Source organism: Amaranthus tricolor, chromosome 15 (assembly GCF_026212465.1).
Source record: "Amaranthus tricolor cultivar Red isolate AtriRed21 chromosome 15, ASM2621246v1, whole genome shotgun sequence".
Classification (NCBI taxonomy): domain Eukaryota; kingdom Viridiplantae; phylum Streptophyta; class Magnoliopsida; order Caryophyllales; family Amaranthaceae; genus Amaranthus; species Amaranthus tricolor.
Window position 1 is genome coordinate 9,203,731 of NC_080061.1, and position 21,263 is coordinate 9,224,993.

A 21,263-nucleotide genomic window follows, 5' to 3' on the forward strand; every position below is an offset into this window, starting at 1 on the left:
ACTCGTGGTGTTTTGAAGATCTTCTTGCCTTCTTCCTCCTGCGTTCTTCAATCCAGACACAATCATCTTGCTTCTTCAATCTTCAGATCTTCTTCTTCTTCTTCTTTAGTTCTTCACTTCTTTAATTGGGTAAGTTTGTTTCAATTCATCACCATTCTTCTTCTTCTCCAGATCTTCTTACTTTTTTTCGCAATTTCTGATATTTGTCACTGATTTAATTTTTTAGCATTTTCGATTTTGTCATCTTAGTTCATCACCATTTTCGATTTTCTGATATTCATCACCATTTTCGCAAATTTTTCACAGATTTGGTACTTATTTTTTGCAAATTTCAGTATTTGCTATTTGGTACTTATTTTTTTTTTCCTTTTTCGATTTTGTCACAGATTTATTCAGCCATTTTTGGTACTTATTGAAGATCTACATGGATTCATCACCATTTTCCGATATTTTGATTATTGTTTTGATATTCTGATTTTGGGTAGCCATTATAATATTTGATTCTGATATTTGTTCAACTTGTTCAATATTTTTGATGTATATGATGATGGTAGATTATATATAACAAAATTCTGCTTGTATATGATGAATTGATGATGGTAGATTCACAAGCTTGGTAATTTTGCTTGTATATGATGAACTGATGAATTGATGATGGTAATTTAGAGCATACTGTCTTTACTCTTTACTCATCTCTGAAATAAAAAAAAACAAAAAATTAACAAAACCGGGTAAACCGGGTCGGATCCGGAACTCAATTACCCGGTTTTCCGGAACCGGGTCGACCCGGTATCCGGTTTTGAACACCCCTAGCGTATACTAGACATTTTGATTACAGGTGAAAAGGTTTCATCATAGTCTATGCCTTGTTTTTGAGTAAACCCTCTGGCAACCAATCTTGCTTTGTACCTTTCAATGGACCCATCTGATTTGAGTTTGAGTTTGTAAACCCATTTGCAGCTGATAGCCTTTTTACCCTTGGGTAAGTCAACTAGTATCCATGTGTGGTTGTTCTGAAGAGCAGAAAGTTCATGTTGCATGGCATGTAACCATTCCTTTTTCTGAATAGCTTCTGAATAGGAACGAGGCTCATCTTGAGCAGACACCTGAGCAATGAAGCATTTATGCATAGGGGGAAGTTGACTATATGGGATTATATTACACCAATTGTTAGTAGCAGCATTTGAACAAAAATAATCAGAGAGATAAGCTGGTGGTTGTTTAATTCTATTAGATTGTCTGGTGGGGGCTGAAACAGTGATGGAACTTATATCTACTAAGTTGTCAGGATGAATTTGAGAAGATGGGTCAATAGGGGAAGGATTTGAATATGAAGATGTAGGGGAAAAGTGATGTGAACTAAGGATATCTGTATTATGTTATTCTGAAGGAAGTTCAGCAAATAAAGTGTTATTATAGTTGGTAGAGTTTAAAGGAAGAAAGAAAGGATAATGTGGTGTGGAATGAGGGTTGTTAATTGGGGAAAAATGAAAAGGAAAATGTCGGTCATAAAAAATGACATCCTTTGAGATAACTGTCTTTTTGTCAACCATGTCATATACTTTGTAAGCCTTTTGAAGATTTGGATAACCAATGAAAATGCATGGATGTGGCTTGTTATCAAATTTATGTCTGTGTAAAGAACTTGTTGTCATGAAACATAGGCAGCCAAAAGCTTTTAAGTGTTCTATATCTGGTTTAGTGTTGAAAAGTTTTTCATAAGGTGAAACAAAACCCAAAGATTGTAGTGGCATTCTATTGATGAGATAGGCAGCTGTTAAAACACAATCACCCCAGAAATGAATTGGGAGATTTGATTGAAAACGAAGTGCTCTGGCAGTTTCTAATAAATGTTTGTGTTTTCTTTCAACAACCCCATTTTGTTGAGGGGTGTTGGCACAAGTTTTATGGTGTATGATACCTTTGGAGGAAAGAAACATTTTCATTTTTCCTTCACATAAATCTGGGGCATTGTCTGATCTAACACCTTTAATAAGGGTATGAAATTGTGTGGAAACATAAGCATAGAAAGATTGAAAAACATTAACTGCCTCTGCCTTATTTCTCATTAGAAAAAGCCAAGTGACTCTTGTAAAATCATCTACAATAGTTAAGAACAAAGTACAACCATTATGAGTACTATTCCTATAAGGTCCCCAGGTATCTATGTGCAACAATTCAAAAGGTACAGTGGATTTTATTGTACTATGACCAAAGGGAAGTCTGTTCTGTCTTGCAGCAGGGCAGATTTTACAAAGACAATTATTTACATAATCTGATATGTTGAGAGAAGGTTGGACATGTTTGATAACATGAAATGGAGCATGACCTAATCGAAGATGCCAAAGCTTAGCCAAATTGATATTAGATTGAGCAGAATTGCAAGAGGAGAGAGTAGAGATTGTGATTGAAGTGGATTTTGGTGTGCTTGGTGTATCGTTTTGATAGTAGTATAGTCCTTTTTTGAGCCTACCAAGCTGAATTTGCTTGTTCAGAGAAGGGGCCTGGATGCAACATGAATCATTTGTGAATGAGATAGTACAATTAAGATCTTCACATAATTTGCTGATGGATATAAGGTGAAAATGGAAATTAGGTACATGAAGTACATTTTGTAAAATAATGTGCTGATTAAGGATAACAGAACCTATGTGTTTAACATGGACTGTAGTGCCATCAGATATAGTAATTTTGTTATTTTCATGAAGTGTGATTTTATAATATGATGAAAACAAATTTAAATCATAACTCATGTGATTAGTTGCACCACTATCAAGAATCCACATAGTTTTATTAGATGAGAGTAAACAAAACTTACCAGCAAGAAAACAAGCATTGTTTGAGTCTTCATTAAGTGTGGGAGTAATTTCATGCTTTTGTTGACTAAGAAGAGTCAATATCTGGAAGTATTGTTCCTGAGTGAAAGTAGGTTTGTCAGATACAGGTGCTAAGAACTCATCATTGTCAGTATGATCATTTGTTACTGCAGCTGCAACTTGTTTCCCTCTCCAGTTGCCTTGAGGTAGATTAGAAGATTTAGAAGGATAGCCATTCAACTTGAAGCATTTTTCCCTAATATGTCCTGTTCTTTTGCAGTAATCACAAAACGGTCTTGATTTTCTTGAGAGATCATTTTTTGCTGAGGTATGGGAAGGAGGAGGTCTATAAGATTGATTAGACCTGTTGTTGCCCAAGAAAGCTTGAGGAGTCTCAGTAGTAAACTCAGAGTATTGTTTGTGCTGTTCTTCTTGTATTAAGAGCCTATAAGCATGGCTTATAGCAGGCAGCGGATATTGCATTAGCAGGTTAGATCTAACTTGTGTAAAAGATGAGCTGAGCTTCATTAGAAAGATTATGAGCCTTTGTTCTTCTTGTATTTGGAGAAGTTTAGAAGTGATTCTGCAAGTACAACCATTACAGATACAAGAAGGCAAGGGTTGTATTGCATCTTGTTCATCCCATAAGATTTTTAGTTTAGTATAGAAAGAAGAAATGGAGTCAGAACCTTGCTCAGTATCAGCCAACTGCTGAAAGATAGAAAAAATTTGTGTGCCTGATGTTTGTCCAAACCTTTCATGCAGATTTTTCCAAATATCAAAAGCAGTGGGAAAATGTAGGACACTTCTTGCAATAGGTTGATCAAGGATTTTCATGAACCAGGTCATGAGAGTGTTATTTACTCTATCCCAACATTTGAGGGTAGGTGAATTGGGTTCTGGCTTAGGGATAGAGCCATCAACAAATGCCAATTTGTTCTTGGCAGAAAGAGCAATGACAACAGCACGTTTCCAATCGTTGAAATTAGTGCCAGAGAAAGGGGCAGACACTAGAATGAAACTTGCATCACTGGGATGTAAATAGTATGGTGATGTATGATCAGAATTCAGTTCGAAAGGGGTAGATTCTGAAGTCATTTTAAAGCAGTCAATTTGTTTATTACGCAACAAAAACAATTGAATCAAGAACAAGAAAATCAGAAGAAGGGAAGAATAAAGAAAATCAATAGAATTAACGAAAAACAATTAACCAAGAAAGATAAAGAAGAATCCAGATACATGCAAGAAGAAAAACAATCAAGACATCAATGGTAATGAAACATTAAGCAAGGTAATGATACCAGTTTATTATCATTCATCAGAAGAGAAATTCGAGAAGATTCAAGGAAGACAATAGCAATTAAGTGGCGTCTGATACCATGACAAAGTCGAACTATTTGGTTTTACATTGAATTGATACATTGACTTCAATGGAAGTCATTACAGATTTTACAAAGAGGGAGAGGAGTGAAGAAGAGCTACGCATACATAGAAATGAATGAAAAAGAAAGAATATAAAGAGGAGATTTACAAGGGGTATTTATGTAACAACGCATGTAATCGAATGTTTGTACATACCCTTCGCGTAGTCTTGTCTTTGACTGAGAATTCTTGGGAGAGGAAATTGAAGGTTTTTGAGAGTTTAGGGTGGTCTTATGATGATTTCATATCAGCTTTTAAAAGATACCCATTTTGTTTGTGTTGTTCTGAGGAGAAACTTAAAAGAATGTATGGATTATTTTGTGAAGCAAACTATTATTACTCATCCTAATGTTCTTATGTATTCACTAAAGAAAAGGATAGTTCCGAGGTACACTATATGGAAGAGAGGAACCTGAATCCTCCAAAGATCATTTGGATGTTATTAGGTATTCAGACACGAATCCTGATCTTTTGCGAAGGAGAAGCCCATCGCCAATCTTGTTAGGAAATGAGTAGATTGCTCTTAATGGTGGGTTAGTTTTTTTTTGTTATATTCACAGCAGCCCAAATCCTCCGAATGCTGAGGAATTGCATGAATGAAGATGATGATAGAGCTCAGTTTAACCATAGAATTTAAAGTGCAAAATTGATAAGAATCCTTTGGGAACCTAGGTTGCACTAAAACGGACACAGACACGGACACGACACGGGTACGGGAAAACGCCAACTTAAAAATGGCAGACACGGGGACACGAAAATGGCAATATAATAAATATATCAAATTAAAGATAATTTTACAATCTTTCATTTGATATTTGTAAATAAACACTTTAAAAACATAAAAATACTTTATGTTTGTAATTTATGTTTATATTTTTTGTAATTGATCTTAAAATACTAATTGAAGTTTGTAATTGAATTTAAAAAACAACGATTAGCACATATATAAAAAAAAACTTTAAATAATAGTTAACACATAGACCAATAATTATATATGATTAACAAATAAAACATAATTAAAAAATTTTAATAATAATTACTCCTAAACATACACGCCTCTCCACGCCCCACTTTCTCAGTTACTTTACCCATTTGACTTTTCCTATTCCTATCCTATCTTTTTCTCTCTTAATAGTAATTATTGCAAATGTAGATGTACTTCTACAAGTTCTGAATTGCTAGTGTAAAAGTAAATTTTTTGAGAAGTGATATTAAATTTTAATTTTTCAAAAAGGAGATCATGAGGTGAGAGAAAAAAACTTATCATCTCCTTCATGAAGACTTAAACTCCATCAACTCCAACGTTTAAGAAGTTTTCTTCATCAATGGTGAGTCGACCATCAACCTTCAATATTTCAAGGCTTCTTAGTCCGGTTCTTTTGTTTTTGGGTCCAATCTTGTCAAAAATATCTAAACTCGCCAAAAATCGCCCAAAATCGCATAGACTCGCTATCAAGTCCGGTTCATGACGGTCAAAACGACGATAAGCGTGGCGAAACGCCGTTTTTACATACACCGTTACAAAACACGAGTTCTCGGAACAGTAGACTGAGAATCCGAGTGAGAGAAGAACTTCTCAGTTCTGTCTTTTGTTTAAAATTTAAATTTTTTTTTTTAAAAAACGTGTCCTTCACCCTTGCCGTGTCCCTTGCGTGTCCTAGCCGTGTCCGCGTGTCCGAAAAAATATTAAAATATTGGACACTTCATTTGGCGTGTCGGACACGGATTTTCGCGTGTCCGTCGCGTGTCCGTGTCCGACACGAAACACGTCTGTCAAATGGCGTGTCCGTGTATCAGAGTTGGGAACTTGAGTTCGTCTCTTGAATTTATTTTTTATTAGATGATTTTATTATAAATATAATTTGGTTAATTTACGAGTTCAAATTGTAATGTTTAGTTATTCAAGACGTTTAATCTTTATAATTGTTTCGATTAGACCTCTTAATGTTATATTCGATTTGAAATTGAAATAAAACATAATCGAAAATTAGTAGGTTATAAATAAAAGTTTTTGACTTAGCTCAAAAATGGCTTTACTAAAAATATTTAAATAATGAAATTTCAAATATCAACCAATTGACTTTTTTAAACTCCGTCAAATTTTCAGTCTTATATTATTTTTACGTAGAAGTGTAATGTAGTTTTAGCTAGTTTTTGTATTACACATCAAAATATCCTTGTTGAACTTAAAAAGTAACACTTCTATCTAGAATAGGTGTCTCATTTAATTTTGAACTCTATTCATCAATCACTCGTAAGTTGTATTGTATTTTTAATTTATAATTAATAATATAGTTATATGAGAATAGTATAATTATCAACTTATTAAAAGTATAAGTATAAATATATAAATGATAAAAAAGTGCATTGGTTAAAGGTTAAGGTAAGTATGATTATGTGCGATTGGACAGCACGCAGCAGAGTGAAAACCTTCGGCCTTTGGACCAAAGCAGCTACTTTTATCCCGGGTCCGACTAGCTAGCCTCCCTTCTTAATACCGGGGCAGGGGATCCTTCTTTAGCTCTTTCCTGCTGAAACTAGATGTGCTTCTGGTGCTTTCTTAGCGCTCTCTTCTCTTCAACTAGTAGTTGTTGCCATGGCAAGGAGACGAGGTCGTGGAGGTGGGGTCTAGAGATTCATCTCTAGTGTATCCTGTGACGGGGAATTGTCCTCGAACAAGTGATGTAAGGAACTTTCGATCTGTGAATTCCATGGGAGTGCAAGGTGGAATTGCTTGATGATTTGGACAACGTAGAAGTATCCTATTATTTTTGCTTCAGTAGGGTGTTTAATCCAAGCAAAAGCCATTAAAAAGAACAGAGAAACCAGCTACAACAATTCAAAAACAAAAAGCACCTAGACTAGTTACAACCTGTTAATCCAATTTTTATCAGCTATAGCTATTTTCTTCCTCATTGTACTTATTGCTCTACTCTTTACATTATAACAAATTTGATCTATTGTGTGTTGTACAGTATGGACAATCAATCCCCTCAACTAGCATCTATTAGTTAAGGGGGGTTTACGTTGAATGACGCCCAAGAATTTGAGCAAATGAGATTTGAATTCAGTTTATCCTTCGACTGATAAACTTTCTCAGTCGGCTGAGCCTTTAGTCGAGTCATGTACTTGTGTGTATACATCCACTCGCTACCTTTCACTTCGGTGAAATAGTTTCAAACGTCCTTACAAATACGATTTTCAATTTAGTACTTAACTTCCGCAGTTAGATTTCTGAGAATAGTGGAAAAAGATAAAAAGTACAAGATTCGAAGGCCCATTCGCCATCCTGGGCTGGTGCAGCAACGGGTCTCTGGGAGGGGAGATTTTTTGCTTCCTCTTGTAAAGCTTAAGAAAGCGTTGTGCCCAGAGCACCCGCTGATCGATCTCCCTTCGCAAAACCGTCAAAGTAATAGCTACTGGCCTCGTTCTTATTGAGGATAGCACCACTAGAATGGTTGGAGCTTCGGGATAGAGGATCAAGAGACTGTACTCGTCCCCCCTCCGCTTCAATACGCTGTTAGAGGCGTTGTTCCTATCCGCATTGATGAGGTCTTTAATTCTCCAAGCTAATAGTTTGTACTCCATTGATGATTTGTAGGTTAAGGTGAAGAGACTTACCTAGCAGCATCAGGTAAATCCTCACCATCAGTGTCTGAAAGGTGAATCGGATCCACGGCCTGGTGAGGTTGCTCCTCTTTCAGTATCCTCTTCACAAGCTTATCACCGCGGAGGCCGGCAGCTGCTGGGTCTCATTATCTCTTCAAAACTTCCTCCGGTCTTCGGCCTGAACTGTACGAGGTAGAAACTCTTCTAAACCATAATGCGGTTGCTGTAACACCCTTGAATTTCCAACCTTTTAAATGAAACCAATATAGTAAAGGACGGAAGAAAATTCAGGTGCTACTAAAAAAAAAGAGAAAAAAAAATATGTATAAGGGTTAAGTTTAAAGAAAATGGTGAGTGGAAATTTCGGCAGCATCTCCTCTAAAAGTTGAGGGTGTGACCAAGGTAAGTAAATAAGATCACATAACTAAAACAATCCAAGGCCTCAATGCCTTCCAAAATATGTCACGACGAAATAAATTATCATCGGCTCCTCAAATCATCAACTCCAATACGGATCGTGGTTCAGTGTTAACGCATCGGTTTTAACGGCTACATAAAGTAGTTTTATGGGCATACATCCAAATTGCGCAGCGGAACTATGAATCATACAAGGAGTCTCATGGTTTCATACAAAAGAATTATACAACCCAAAACGTGACAAATAATATAAGAGCTACAACGTCAGGCTAATCGTATAGTAATTGCTCTAATCGTACTCCACTCTTTTCCCAATGCCAAGCAAAAGAAGCTCTTATACCTGTTATGCCAAGCTATGATCCTCCTGCTGCTCAACATAATGACCATAGTCAAATGTATCATAGCAGGAACATCATAGAAAGTGATGAACAAACAATAACAAACACATACATGTCAGTAATCAATGAACTAATAACAATTAGAATCATAGAATAAAAGGGATAGGCGACGACGTAGCACAGCAATAACGAATCTACTCATTTATCTAAACACTTCTTTTACTCATGATTTCTCTTTCAAATTATTAACCCCTTGAAGTATATTCAAAAGTAGTAGATCCTTTCCCTATTCATGGCATAGTGACACGGCCAAAGGCGTTATCGGCCACACGACGCCCATGGCAAAGCATGAGCTCATACCCCTCCAGCTGACCCTTTCGGGTCAGAAGAGAAAACTAACACACTGAGGTACCAATCCAGCGAACAGGCCACCATATTGGGGTTTGCAAGGCCTGCATGGTAACACCTCAGTCAAGGGGTGGTATCGGCCAATCGGCACCCAATGATAAAAGTATGCTCACAGGTGGTTACTAGAGCCAGTGGTTCCTACTTTTACGCTTGTATTCTAAAGTTTTTAAGGAATTGTTTAAAGTTAACATTACGCGTGAGAGCTGGGGTAGATTTGGGATGAATATACGACTTATGTTTTGCGCTGTGATTATCATTGCATGTGCATAAGTAGACTAAGTTTAGTAACTTGATATTTGATGCATAAGTGTAAGTTCTTCACACTTATGACTTTCTTACGAACATTGACTTGCTTAATAGATGATAGTTACGATCTTCGCATATCGAGCATTATTTAGTGTTAGTGAATCTTTTGGTATAACCTAGTAAATTTGTATAATAATACTTAAATGTGATGTCAATTTGAACCTTATTGGTATGAGAAGGTTAATGCGTTACGTGTTGGGTGCTCGAGAATCTATATATGACAATATTCATTTCCTATATGTGAATCCCGTCTTTCAACTGTTCATTTACGAAATTCTTTGAGCTAAGCTTATATAGTTTGTGTTTGCAATTGAAAAAGAAGATAAGCGTAGTACTGTATAAGGTTGATTAGCAGTACACATGTAGTTAAATTTAGATCGTGAGTTAAGATCTTCGACACCACACTTTCTCGTCATTCTGGCATACATGGAGAAATAAACTTATATTCGTGTTGGATATGATGTTAATAGGAAATGCCTTCTCTATCTAACAAGCGTTTGAGACAACACTCTTCTAACAAGGCACTACGTGAGCTGGTTATGGAACTGGTTGAAGAAAAGAGGTCAAAGTCCAAGCCGACCGCAGAGACAGCTTCCTCTATGAGCAAGAGAATCTCTCAGAATAAACATCCTACGTACTCAGGGACTGGGGAACCTGCAGCTTTGGAAAGTTGGTTGCGAGAGTTTGACAAATTGTTCAACGTGGTGCAATGCCCTGAGAACTTGAGGGTAGACCAGGCTCCATTCTACCTTCAAGAAGAGGTAGACTATTGGTGGTCAAACGCAAGGGATAGTGTGATGAGTGATCCTGATAATCCGCTAAGTTGGAATAAATTCAAGACGTTGATTCGAAAAAAGTTTTACCCACCACATATCAGGAAGCAAAAGTCTATGAATTTGCTAGGCTTGAGATGGGTGAGATGTCCGTAGATGAATACTACAAGAAATTCATGCAATATGTCAAATACTACCCTGATGATGTCCTTACCGAAGAAAAGAAGATGCAAAGATTCGAGTTGGGATCAGTGAATAAGGTGCAGGTTCACATCGATAGTGACAGATACACTACTTTGGATGCGATGTATCAGAGAGCTGCCCAAGTCAGATGCTTGATTAAGATGGACAAGGAAAAAAGGCGGGAGACTAGTAGTGTGGCAGCCCCTAGTGGGAAAAAGAGGAAGGAGAATTTTATTCAGCAAAACAATTTTCACCACAGCAAGAGGCATCAAAACTTCAATGACCCACACAACGGGAATGGGAGACATGGCAAGCCTCAGCAGGGAGGTGCCACGTATCGGAAGATGATCAAGGATCGTCATGGCGAGGAAAAGGGTCTTCTTCTGCGCAAAGTCCCAACAATCACCCGAGGAAAGACTTCCATGGGAATTTGGTGGAATGCAAATATTGTGGCAAGCTAGAACACCGAGAGTATGAGTGCTTTGCAAAGCATGGACATCCAACTCAACAACATGGTGGCCAACAAAACTCCAGGCCAGGAAATTTCAAAAATAACAAGAACAGGAACGATCACAGTGGTAGGAATTAGAACCATCAGAGGAATTGGAAAGGAAACCGCATTCCTCAAAGTAGCTTCAAGTCTGGAGGATTTAATGGGAACAGCACCAGGAATGGCAATGGAGGAACCAGTACGGCTGTAGCTCATCCGACTACTGGGAGGTTGACAGCTATCAATAGCAAGGAGGCAGAGTTGACGAGGGATGTGGTGACAGGTACATTCCATGTGAATTTTGTACCTGTTAAAGTATTGTTTGATACTGGAGCGCCTGATTCTTTTGTATGCACATCAAAGATTGAGAAGTTAGGATTAAAGAGCGCTGAACCCACCTCTAATGTCGTAGCGATTCCATTGGGGGAGTTATTCCGGTGTACTAGGCTATATAGAGGAGTTCCTTTGACTATAAGGGATGTTGTTTTTCCTAGTGACTTCTATGAGCTTGATATGGATGACTTAGACATTATTCTAGGGATGGATTGGTTAAGCCTTTTTCAAGGCAGAAATTGAGTGTGACAAACAAGAAGTAAGGCTTGTGGGGCCTAAGGGAAAGAAGGTAAAGTGTAGCAAGGGCACTTCGAGGTTACGGGCTGAAGTGGCATCTTCCTTGAGAATGAGAGGATTGTTGAAACAGGGATTACCATGTTACTTGTGTCACGTTCGAAGGATTGAGGACAAGGTTGTGACCCCTAAGTCTGTTTCTGCCGTAAACGAGTTTATGGAAGTCGTTGTAGATGAAATACCTGGAATGCCACCTACTCGAGAGTTTGAATTTACCATAGACTTAGTGCCGGGGGCGGGACCCATATCCAGAGCACCTTATAGGATGGCACCAGCAGAGATGAAAGAATTAATAAAGCAAGTAGAAGAGTTGTTGGAGAAAGGGTACATACAACCGAGTGTTTCGCCCTGGAGGGCACCTGTGTTGTTTGTTCGCAAGAAGGATGGAAGTATGAGACTATACATAGATTACCGTGAGTTGAACAAGGTCACTGTGAAGAACAAATACCCTCTACCGAGAATTGATGACCTATTTGACCAACTTAAGGGAGTTGGAATGTTTTCCAAGATTGACTTGAGGTCTGGCTACCATCAGTTGAGAATTGCGGAGAAAGATGTACCATCACATTGTCATCATTGCAGCAACGTACATCTGCAAAAAGAAGCTCAGCTGGTAACAAAGGTGGCTAGTGATTAGCATCATGCGAGAAGTATAAGGCATTTTATGCGGAAAAGTGTCAAAGGTGGCCAGTGATTAAGGCTACCAGAGCACCTGGACATGGGGCAACAATGTACGACAATACTACAATGGAGAACTCGTTCATAAGTATTGAGAGCATTAGGAGATTTCGAGCACCAAAAATTGTATGGTAAAGGCTGGCTTGAAAACCCAAGGAGAGGTGATTGCGGCCACAACATGACATTTGAGGTATGATAAACAGTGTCGTTCCTGACATTTTGTAGGCCCCAGGCAAAATAATAGATATGGACCCTCCCTATATAAGATCGATTTTGATCTTAATAAGTACTAAAAAAAAATAATAGTGACGAATCCCTTTATATTTAAATAAGTTATTTTTTTTAAGATTCATATTCTGCCTCCTCTCTCGAACATGGTTTCTTCCTAAAATGTTTACTATAGACTCATCGATTACACCGAATTTAAGCCCCCTATGTATGCTGGGTCCTGAGCAGCAGCACTTCTTGGCTACCCTAGGAACGGCCCTGATGATAAATGTTTTGTCACATAACTTGAGAAGAAACCATGAAAGACCAATATAATATTTGAGAACTACAGAAGCCTATCCTTTCATTTAGTTGTTTGATATATGCATTTCTTTTTCGGTCTCTTTGTTCTTCAAGTCTTTGCTTTCATTTCCCTGGGCCCTAAACTATGATCAGTTTCTTTTAGTTCTATATCTCATTTTGATGATAACCCAAAAGAAACATAGTGGCAGTTCAAGGAATCTATTGTGTATACATAATACATTATATTGAGAATAAATCATGCTTATAAAGTAAAGTTGCTTCTGCCACTAAAAACATTGAATTTAAATAGGGATATGATAGCAAATACTTTTATGAAACGGTAACTTAAAAAAAAACTTTTACAAAATAGCATTGTAATGTAACATTAGTGGGCTAAAAATGTTTAATTGGCCGTAAAGTTGTGAAAAATCTTATTTTCCCTTGTCTTTTTTTCGTAAAGCTACAATAGATTTTATAATTAAGATTTGCTACTATGTTGCTACCATATAGAACATTCCTAAGACATTTTACAACTTAACGGTAACTAAACGTTTTAAGTCCATTAATATTACTGTAGTTTTAAGTACAACATTACAATGCTATTCTATGGAATTTTTTCAAAGATTTGCTACGGAATTTTTTCAAAGATTTGCTATCACCGGCGTTTCATAAAGGTATGTTGTTATCATATAGAATATCCATTTAAATAAAATTAATATACAAACTAAGACCTAACCTTATTGCCATTGAAAGCAATGTTCTCATCTTCTAACAAGACTAAGGCATCTCCTTGCTGGTCTGATAAATTCGCAGAAGATCAGGAATTGTATCAGCATACTTAGTAACATGCCGCTCAATGAAGACCTTTTCTGTTCTATTCAACATCCAAATGAACTGTGGAGGATTCAGGTTTCTCTCTTCCAACACCTTCCAAACAGTGAACCTAGGAAATACCCTTTTCTCAATCGAAAAGTTAAGAATCTTAGGACAAGCAATAATAGCACGCCTATCAAGCTTCACAGTGTTCACAAAATACTCCATTGATTTTTTAAGTTTCTCCTCAGAACAACACAAACAAAATGGATACCTTTTAAAAGTTGATATAAAATCATCATAAGACCACCCTAAACTCTCAAAAATCTTCACTTTCTTCTTCCATGACAACTCACTCAAAGACAACATCATGCGAAGACTATGTACATACATTGGATTACATGGGAAAATGCCCATTGTTTTCAGCTTTTCAACTACATACTTGACCCTGGAATGATCATAAGACATGTACTCAGGCTGCCAAAAATATAAATTCTCAACTCTCTCCTTGGGCACCCCTTCTTCAATCAAGAAATCCGAATTTTGTTGGATTCGTTCATAATCAGAACCTAGGAGCCATTTCCCACGACGAATAGCCATTATTATCCTTTCCTGGGAATTTATATGTTTCTTCAATAATGCCATTATTGGCTTCAATTGATCATTTAAACTCCTACCGAAAATCTCAGGGACAGAAACAACAAATTCTTGAAGAAGCAAGCCCTGGAATCCATTTTCGAGAAGAAAATGGATCTTAGGCTCAACATTACTTACAATTTTGCAATTAAGAACAGCTGGGTATTTTTCAATTAGTTGAACAATGTGGGAATCAGAAAATTTATGGGATTTGAAAAAGGAAACAATAGAATCAAAGCGTTGTTTGTTCTCGTGTTTCAATTTAACCTTTTTAGAAATAGAAATAGCAGAATGTAAAGAAAGCCCACATGAATTAGTAAGGTAATCAATACAGAAAGATAAATTTGAGGCTGAATTGCAAGTTTCAGTACTAGTAGAAAATCGATTGTCTCTTTTTGAAGTCGTACTATAATTATAATTAAGGGTATTTGAAGATGAAGAAGAAGCAATGTAGCATCGTTGATGGAGAAAGAAGACTAACCTTCTGAAGCCAAGGTTTGCCATGGAAAGTTTCACTACTGACTTGCACAGCAGAATTTTTTAAATTAAATTTTCCAAATTAGTAAAAACCCTAAACCCCGGCCTTCTCGACTACCAAGACGTGGAGGCGCTCCTTCAATCTATCTCTCGAAAAATATTTGGGTTTTAAAATACTCTTTTGTCTTCTCTTTTCATTTCTTTTCAAATATTTTATTTGCTTTCAGGTTATTATTTATTAATTATTTTTAATTTATATTTTATTTTTAATTTAATTATTAAAATATAGTCAAAAGATCTTATTTGATTCGTCTTAATATAAGTTTTATAAATATCAAGTTTTATAATTTTTAATCATACACAATTATTGTTATTAAAAAGTATTAAATTAGCGCATTGTGAAACGTAAAAAAAAAAAGGTAAATGAAACATTTAAAATGAAAAAGAGTGAGTATTTGAATTTTTTTAAATCTTAATTTTGATGGTTCTATTTTAAAAATTTTTATATTTATTTATTTATTAAAAATTTGACATATGCACTGCATTTTTTATATGCATTAAATGATTATACCTTTTCGATAAGGTTAATGTTAAGTGTGTAGAGGAAAATGATTGGAGTTGTATTATCAAGAACAGAATTGTACAGAACCAAGGAGAGGTAAAGTTAAGAAGAAGATAAAAGAGGATTTTATTTTTACTCAATGACTTCTAATTACAATTGAGGCTATTTATACAGAAGACTAAAAATATTAACCAACACAATAACAGCTAACCACAACAAGCTTACAACAAACTTATTCAGTTACGGCTTGTTTGGTAGGTGGTAATAAACGGTTGTAATGGGAATGAAAAACTAGTGTAATTTTGGTTGAAAAATATCTTGGCTATCTTGATGGCTATGGTTGTCCAACTTAAACAAAAAAACTTTTTTATGATCAAAGTTTCATTAACGTGGGAATGATATGGAACTTTTGATGAAATTTTACATTATAAATCATTCTCATTACCCACCATTTAATACCACTAACTAAACGGGCCGTTAGTATTTCAAAATGAATTACTCTTGCTCTTTCATACTATGGCATTGTTGTCCCCTTGAGCCAAACTTGTCCTCAAGTTTGAAGTAGGCATTGGAAAGGATGGAAAATATGATTGAAACAGTCCAGCATGCATCCATGTTGCATCTTTAATAGGGGTGCGTAACCATTTGACCAGGACATGATTTTGATTGTGTTCCCTCTTTGTTTCCAGAATGGCTTTAGGAAATGGTGTTGTATCTGCAGCAAGAGAGCCTTATAACCAATCTGGGATATGAATAGCTGTAGGAAGATGACCACGAAATAACATCAACAAGGAAAAATGAAACACATTGTGGACTTTTATTGAAGATGGAAGACCCAGTTTATAAGCCACTGGTCCTACAGTTGCTGGGATTCTAAATGGCCCTAAGTATTTATTAGCTAATTTCTGATGATGTCTTTGTTGTAAGGTAGGTTGCTTATAAGGATGGAGTTTTAACCAGACCCAATGTCCTACCCTGAAATTCCTTTCAGAACGATGCTTGTCAACTTGAATTTTCATCCTGTGTTGAGCTTTGATTAATTGTTGCTTGACTGTAGAAATGATTTGTTCTCTTCGTTGTAAACTCCATCAACTAGATGAATTGGTGATTTCCCAGTCAGATATGGTAGATGAAGAGGAGGAAGCTGTCCGTACACAATCTTATAAGGAGTTTTTTGAGTAGCTGAATGATAGTGAGTATTGAACCACCATTCCTCCAAGGGTAGCCACTTGCACCATTCTTTGGGTTCACTGCTACACATACATCACAAATACATTTTCAAACATCTATTTACCACTTCAGTTTGATCATCACTCTGTGGGTGATATGCGGAAGATAAACATAATTGAGTGCCTTGGAAAGAAAATAGGGCTTACCAAAAATTTCTCACAAAGATAGGATCCCTGTTAGAAACTATACTCCTTGGCCAACCATGTAATTTAAACACAAAGTCTGGGTAAGCTTGAGCAACCTCAACAGCTGTATAAGGGTGATAAAGGGGAATAAAGTGTGCATAATTGCTAAATCTTTCCACCACTACCAATATAACATTGTACCTCATAGACATAGGTACGCCAGAAATAAAATCCATGGAGACATCAATCCACACCTCCGCTGGAATTACTAAAGGTTGGAGCTTCCCAGGAATTGCAGTAGTCTCATGCTTAGCAGCTTGGCACACTAAACATTCTTGCACAAATTGCCGAACAGTCTTTGTTAATCCTTTCCAATAGAACAAAGCCTTGAATCGTCTAGTAGTGCCATCCCTGCCAGGATGTCCTGCCTCTACACTACTATGATGCCAATCAATAATAGTCTTTCTTAATTTCTGATCTGGCCCTACCACCAATTTTCCTTTCCTGCGTAACAAGTCATCTAAAAATGTATAATTTGAAACAACCATATCTTGATTAAGTTTACCCAAAATATCCTGTAAATGAGTATCTAGAAGATAGCTTGCTTTAAGTTGATCTGCCAAGTTTGAAGCCACTAAGGATATTGCCATAAAAAGTAGTTGAGCTCCTTTGACCCTTGATAAAGCGTCTGCTGCAATATTGTCTTGCCCTTTCTTATGGTGAATCTCATAGCTGAACCCCATAAGCTTAGATAAACAAAATTGTTGAAAAGGAGTGGATACTTTATGATGTAATAACCATTTTAAACTCTTCTGATCAGTGCGGACTATGTGATTTTCTATCAAATATTGATTCCATTTCTGGACTGAAAATACTAGAGCTAGCAACTCTTTTTCATAGACTGACAGCCTTTGCCCTTTAGGACCTAAACTCATGCTAATGTAGACGATGGGGTGGTTGTGTTGCATAAGTACAGCTCCTATACTATCCTTAGAAGCATCTGTCTCTATTTCAAATACATCATCAAAGTTATGTAAAGCCAATACAGGTGCTGTAGTTAAAGCTCTTTTCAATGCAATCATATCCTGGTTCGACTCATCTATCCAAGTGAAAGCCCCCTTCTTATATAGGTTATGTAGAGGTCGATTGATGCTTGCATAATCTTTGATGAATTTCCTGTAGTAGCTCGTGAGCCCAAGAAAACTCCTAAGCTCCTTTACATTATGAGGGGTAGGCCAACTATGGATTGCATCTACCTTTTGTGGGTCAGTTTCTACACCCTGTCCAGAGATAAAATGTCCTAAGTACTCAACCTTGCTAGCTATAAAAACACACTTGGATTCATTTGCATGCATTTTATTCACCCTCATGATTTGAAAAACTTGTTGCAAATGTGTCCAGTGCTCCTCCTTAGACTTACTGTAAATGAGTATGTCAACAAAAAATATTAAAACGCATTTCCGAAATAGAGGCTTAAATACTTGATTCATCCAATTCTGGAATGAAGTAGGAGCATTGGTAAGGCCAAAAGGCATGACAAGAAATTCAAAATACCCTAAATGAGTCTTAAAAGCTGTCTTAAAAACATCTGATGCATTCATCCTAAGTTGGTGATACCCTGATCTTAAATCCACCTTGCTGAATATCCTTGCTCCAGACAATTTATCCACTAGTTCTTCCAAAATAGGTATAGGAAATTTGTTTTTTATTGTTTGTTGGTTTAGTCTTCTATAATCAACACACAAACACCAGCTTCCATCTTTCTTCCCAACTAAAACCACTGGGGACGCATAGGGGCTGTTACTATGTTGAATTACACCCATATTCAACGTTTCTTGAACCATATTTTCAATAATGTCTCTTTGCTTCAAAGGATAGCTATAAGGTCGAATATTGACAGGCCTTGCTCCGTGCTCAATGGGTATTGTGTGATCAAAAACACCTCTAGAGGGTGGAAGACCAGTTGGGTCAACAAACACATTATGAAATGCTGCCTTGAAATTCCTAAGACAAGTATCATCCTCTGGTGCATTTGGAACACTGTGAGAACATGCAATTAAAGACAAACTCTGCTGCTCCCCAAGGACTGTGTTTACGTGCAGCATGCAAAGGTGAATATCATTTCCTATGTGTTTCAAAGACACCTTACCCTCTGCTACTTGCAACTGTTGAGGAATTACTCCTTTCAGATGGACTTCTTGATTCCCCCAGACAAATTTCATCATGTCCTTAAAATTTCACTGAATTTCTTTAACTGTTTCCAACCATTTCACTCCATGCAAGAACCATACCCCAACTACCAATTGGAATGCACATGACATTAGTGATGAAAGTAAGATTATGCATTTGTCATTGGAAATTCCGACATTGATATTGACATGGGATATGATTCCCATCAGCCACAGTGACCTCCAAGGGATGTATTTGCTCTAACTCGCACCCCAATGATCTTGCATACTCCAAATCAAGAAAGTTGTGAGTGCTTCTCGAGTCTACTAGTATGTGTAGTGGTGTCCTTCCAAACATACCCACAACCCTCATAGTGTTATGCCCCCTATCTCATGTTAATGCTTGTAAAGAAACACAAGCTCTCACAATATGTGTTTGTGGTGATTTGTTCTATGAATAATGTATCCTTTTATAAGCAAGGAGTACATCATTCTAGAGCCACATCATAAATCACCATTAAACTGTAGGAAAGTTAACATATTTAGGATACTTAGAAATATTCTTTAACATATTTTAGGATATTCAGAAATATTCTTATTCTGTATTTATTTTCTTACCTTTCTTAAGTTTCATAGCTGTGTATATATTTTGACATTGGTCATTGATCAAATTCAATACAAGAAGTATTTAAACCTTAATTTCTGTTTTACTACCTTGTTTCATGGTATCAGAGCCGAAAGGTGTTCCAGGGCTGTCGAACATTTTTTGGCCTCATCATTTACCTTTATTATTCTAAACCTTACCTTACCTATGGCCGATTCCGAAATTGCAGAAAACCAAACTTTAACCATGGCACAGATGGAACATGTGCTTCGCATGTTTCAACAGATAAACAAAACCAACAAACTTGAACCAGAACCAGAACCAGAACACTCAATACCAGATCTAAAAATATCCGAAAAATTAACCTACTACAACTATACAAAATGGTGCAAACTAATGCACATAGCCTTAGACAGCAGAGGACGGCTCAAACACATCATTGCCGCCCCCCCCACACCTGCAGATCCAAGTTACAGACAATGGAGACAAAGAGATCCGATAGTTCTTTCATGGATTATCACAAATATTGACTCTGATCTAGTTAATCAATTTTTAGATTACAATACAGCATGGGATTTATGGAAGGGTATTGAAACTCTTCTTGGCAGTGGAAGAGACGAGCTCCAAATTTTTGATCTCAGTACAAAGGCAAGTACAATAAAACAGAATAATGATACTATTGAGGTTTACTTTAGTAAACTAAATACCATTTGGAAAGAAATAGATCGGAGACAACCGAATCCCATGAAAAGTGATGAGGACATTACCATTTTCAATAAATTTATTCAAACTCAGAGATTGTACCAGTTTTTGGCCGGTCTAGATGAAACTCTTGATAAGGAGAGACGAGATCTGATAAATCAAGTGCCTCTCCCAACTTTAGACATGGCTTATGCGGTGGTTCGAAGGGAGATTTCAAGGCGTGGAATTATGGTCCACACATCATCATTGGGGCATCACCCCTCAGAAATTGGTTGTGGCCTCATCGCACATCACCGGTCGGAAAAAACGTCACTCCGGCGAGAGGATAGAACAAACCTGAAGTGTACTTACTGTGGTGGTTCAAGACACACCAAGGACACTTGTTTCAAGCTCGTAGGCTATCCGGATTGGTGGAAAGATCTACAGAAGAAGAAGGCTGCCACCAGGGCACCGGTACACCGGGCTGGCGGCAAAGCCCTCCTCAGTACAGCAGAGGTTACCGGCGAAGAGGATCCCAACCATGGAGGTTTGCACAAGGAAGAAATAATGGAGGATGCTCATGAAAAAGGAACCAGAAATGAGGAAGGAGAGAGAGACGCATGGTTTAGAGAGAGAAAGGAGAAACCGGCCGCAAGAGAAGGAGGGAGTGAAAATGAGAACTTGCCTTTTTTGGCTTTTTATAGCTGCATCAACACAAACCCTAAGCATCCCACAAACCCACGGCCCATTTATAAAAAAAATCAAAATAATTCCTTTTCCCCTTTAAACCATAAAAATCGGCCCACTTATACACCACAAACCCAAATACATAGCTCCATAATTAATAATTCACCTTGGATTTTTGATTGTGGAGCCACCGACACCATGACCTTCGACCCACAAGATTTGACCCATCATAAACCCATCCATCGATCTCATATTAAAACTGCTAATGGAGAGTGTGTCAAAGTTCAAAGTGCCGGTTCTATTCATGTGTCTCCCTCTATGCATTTAAAAAATTGTTTATTGGTTCCGAGTTTATCACATAAGTTACTTTCTGTTAGTCAGCTTACTCGAGAACTTGATTGTACTATTCTTATGACTTCCACTGGTTGTGTTGTGCAGGATGCTCAGACTGGGACCGTCATTGGACATGGTACTGAACGAGGAGGATTATACTATGTTGATGAGACGACTCAAAAAGGCCAAGCTTTGCTTGCTCGTGGTTCATCTGATCAATTGTTTTGGTTATGGCATCGACGTCTTGGTCATCCTTCCCTAGCTTATTTAAATTTTTTGTTCCCTTCAGTTAAGAATAAAATGTTGACTCTTGATTGTGAAACTTTTGTTTTGGCTAAGAGCCATAGACATTCTTACTTATCAAGTGTTT

General features: G+C 37.1%; 2 protein-coding genes across 7 annotated transcripts in view; one reads left to right on the forward strand and one right to left on the reverse strand.

Annotated features, from left to right (window-relative positions):
• Positions 1-21,015, forward strand: part of LOC130800773 (uncharacterized) — a 31,237-nt gene extending 10,222 nt beyond the window's left edge. Inside the window, exon 2 of one of the 3 annotated variants that reach the window (XM_057664429.1) lies at positions 20,999-21,015. The gene's annotated coding sequence lies outside the window, so the exon portion shown is untranslated. Of the gene's footprint in view, positions 1-386; positions 596-15,754; positions 15,992-20,998 lie in introns of those variants that run through there. The other 2 variants (XM_057664426.1, XM_057664427.1) reach the window with 2 other exon arrangements.
• LOC130800774 (uncharacterized) lies at positions 6,474-14,651 on the reverse strand. 4 transcript variants are annotated; one of them, XR_009039491.1, is made up of 3 exons: positions 13,314-14,651; positions 7,860-8,094; positions 6,474-7,773 (listed from the first exon to the last, which is right to left on the reverse strand). XR_009039491.1 is itself a non-coding variant. In XM_057664431.1 (2 exons), the coding sequence occupies exon 1, from the start codon at positions 14,528-14,530 to the stop codon at positions 13,355-13,357; it is 1,176 nt and encodes a 391-aa protein (XP_057520414.1). In that variant the 5' UTR covers positions 14,531-14,651; the 3' UTR covers positions 6,474-8,094; positions 13,314-13,354. The 4 variants fall into 4 exon arrangements, 3 of the variants coding, with proteins under 3 accessions (XP_057520414.1, XP_057520413.1, XP_057520415.1); XM_057664431.1 differs by having other exon boundaries at positions 6,474-8,094; XM_057664430.1 differs by lacking the exons at positions 6,474-7,773; positions 7,860-8,094 and adding an exon at positions 8,128-8,631.
• Positions 21,016-21,263: the final 248 nt, after the last annotated feature.

Bases quoted from the DNA above. Each gene is read 5' to 3' on its own strand.
- LOC130800774 (XM_057664431.1), bottom strand. From the start codon at position 14,530: ATGGCAAACCTTGGCTTCAGAAGGTTAGTCTTCTTTCTCCATCAACGA.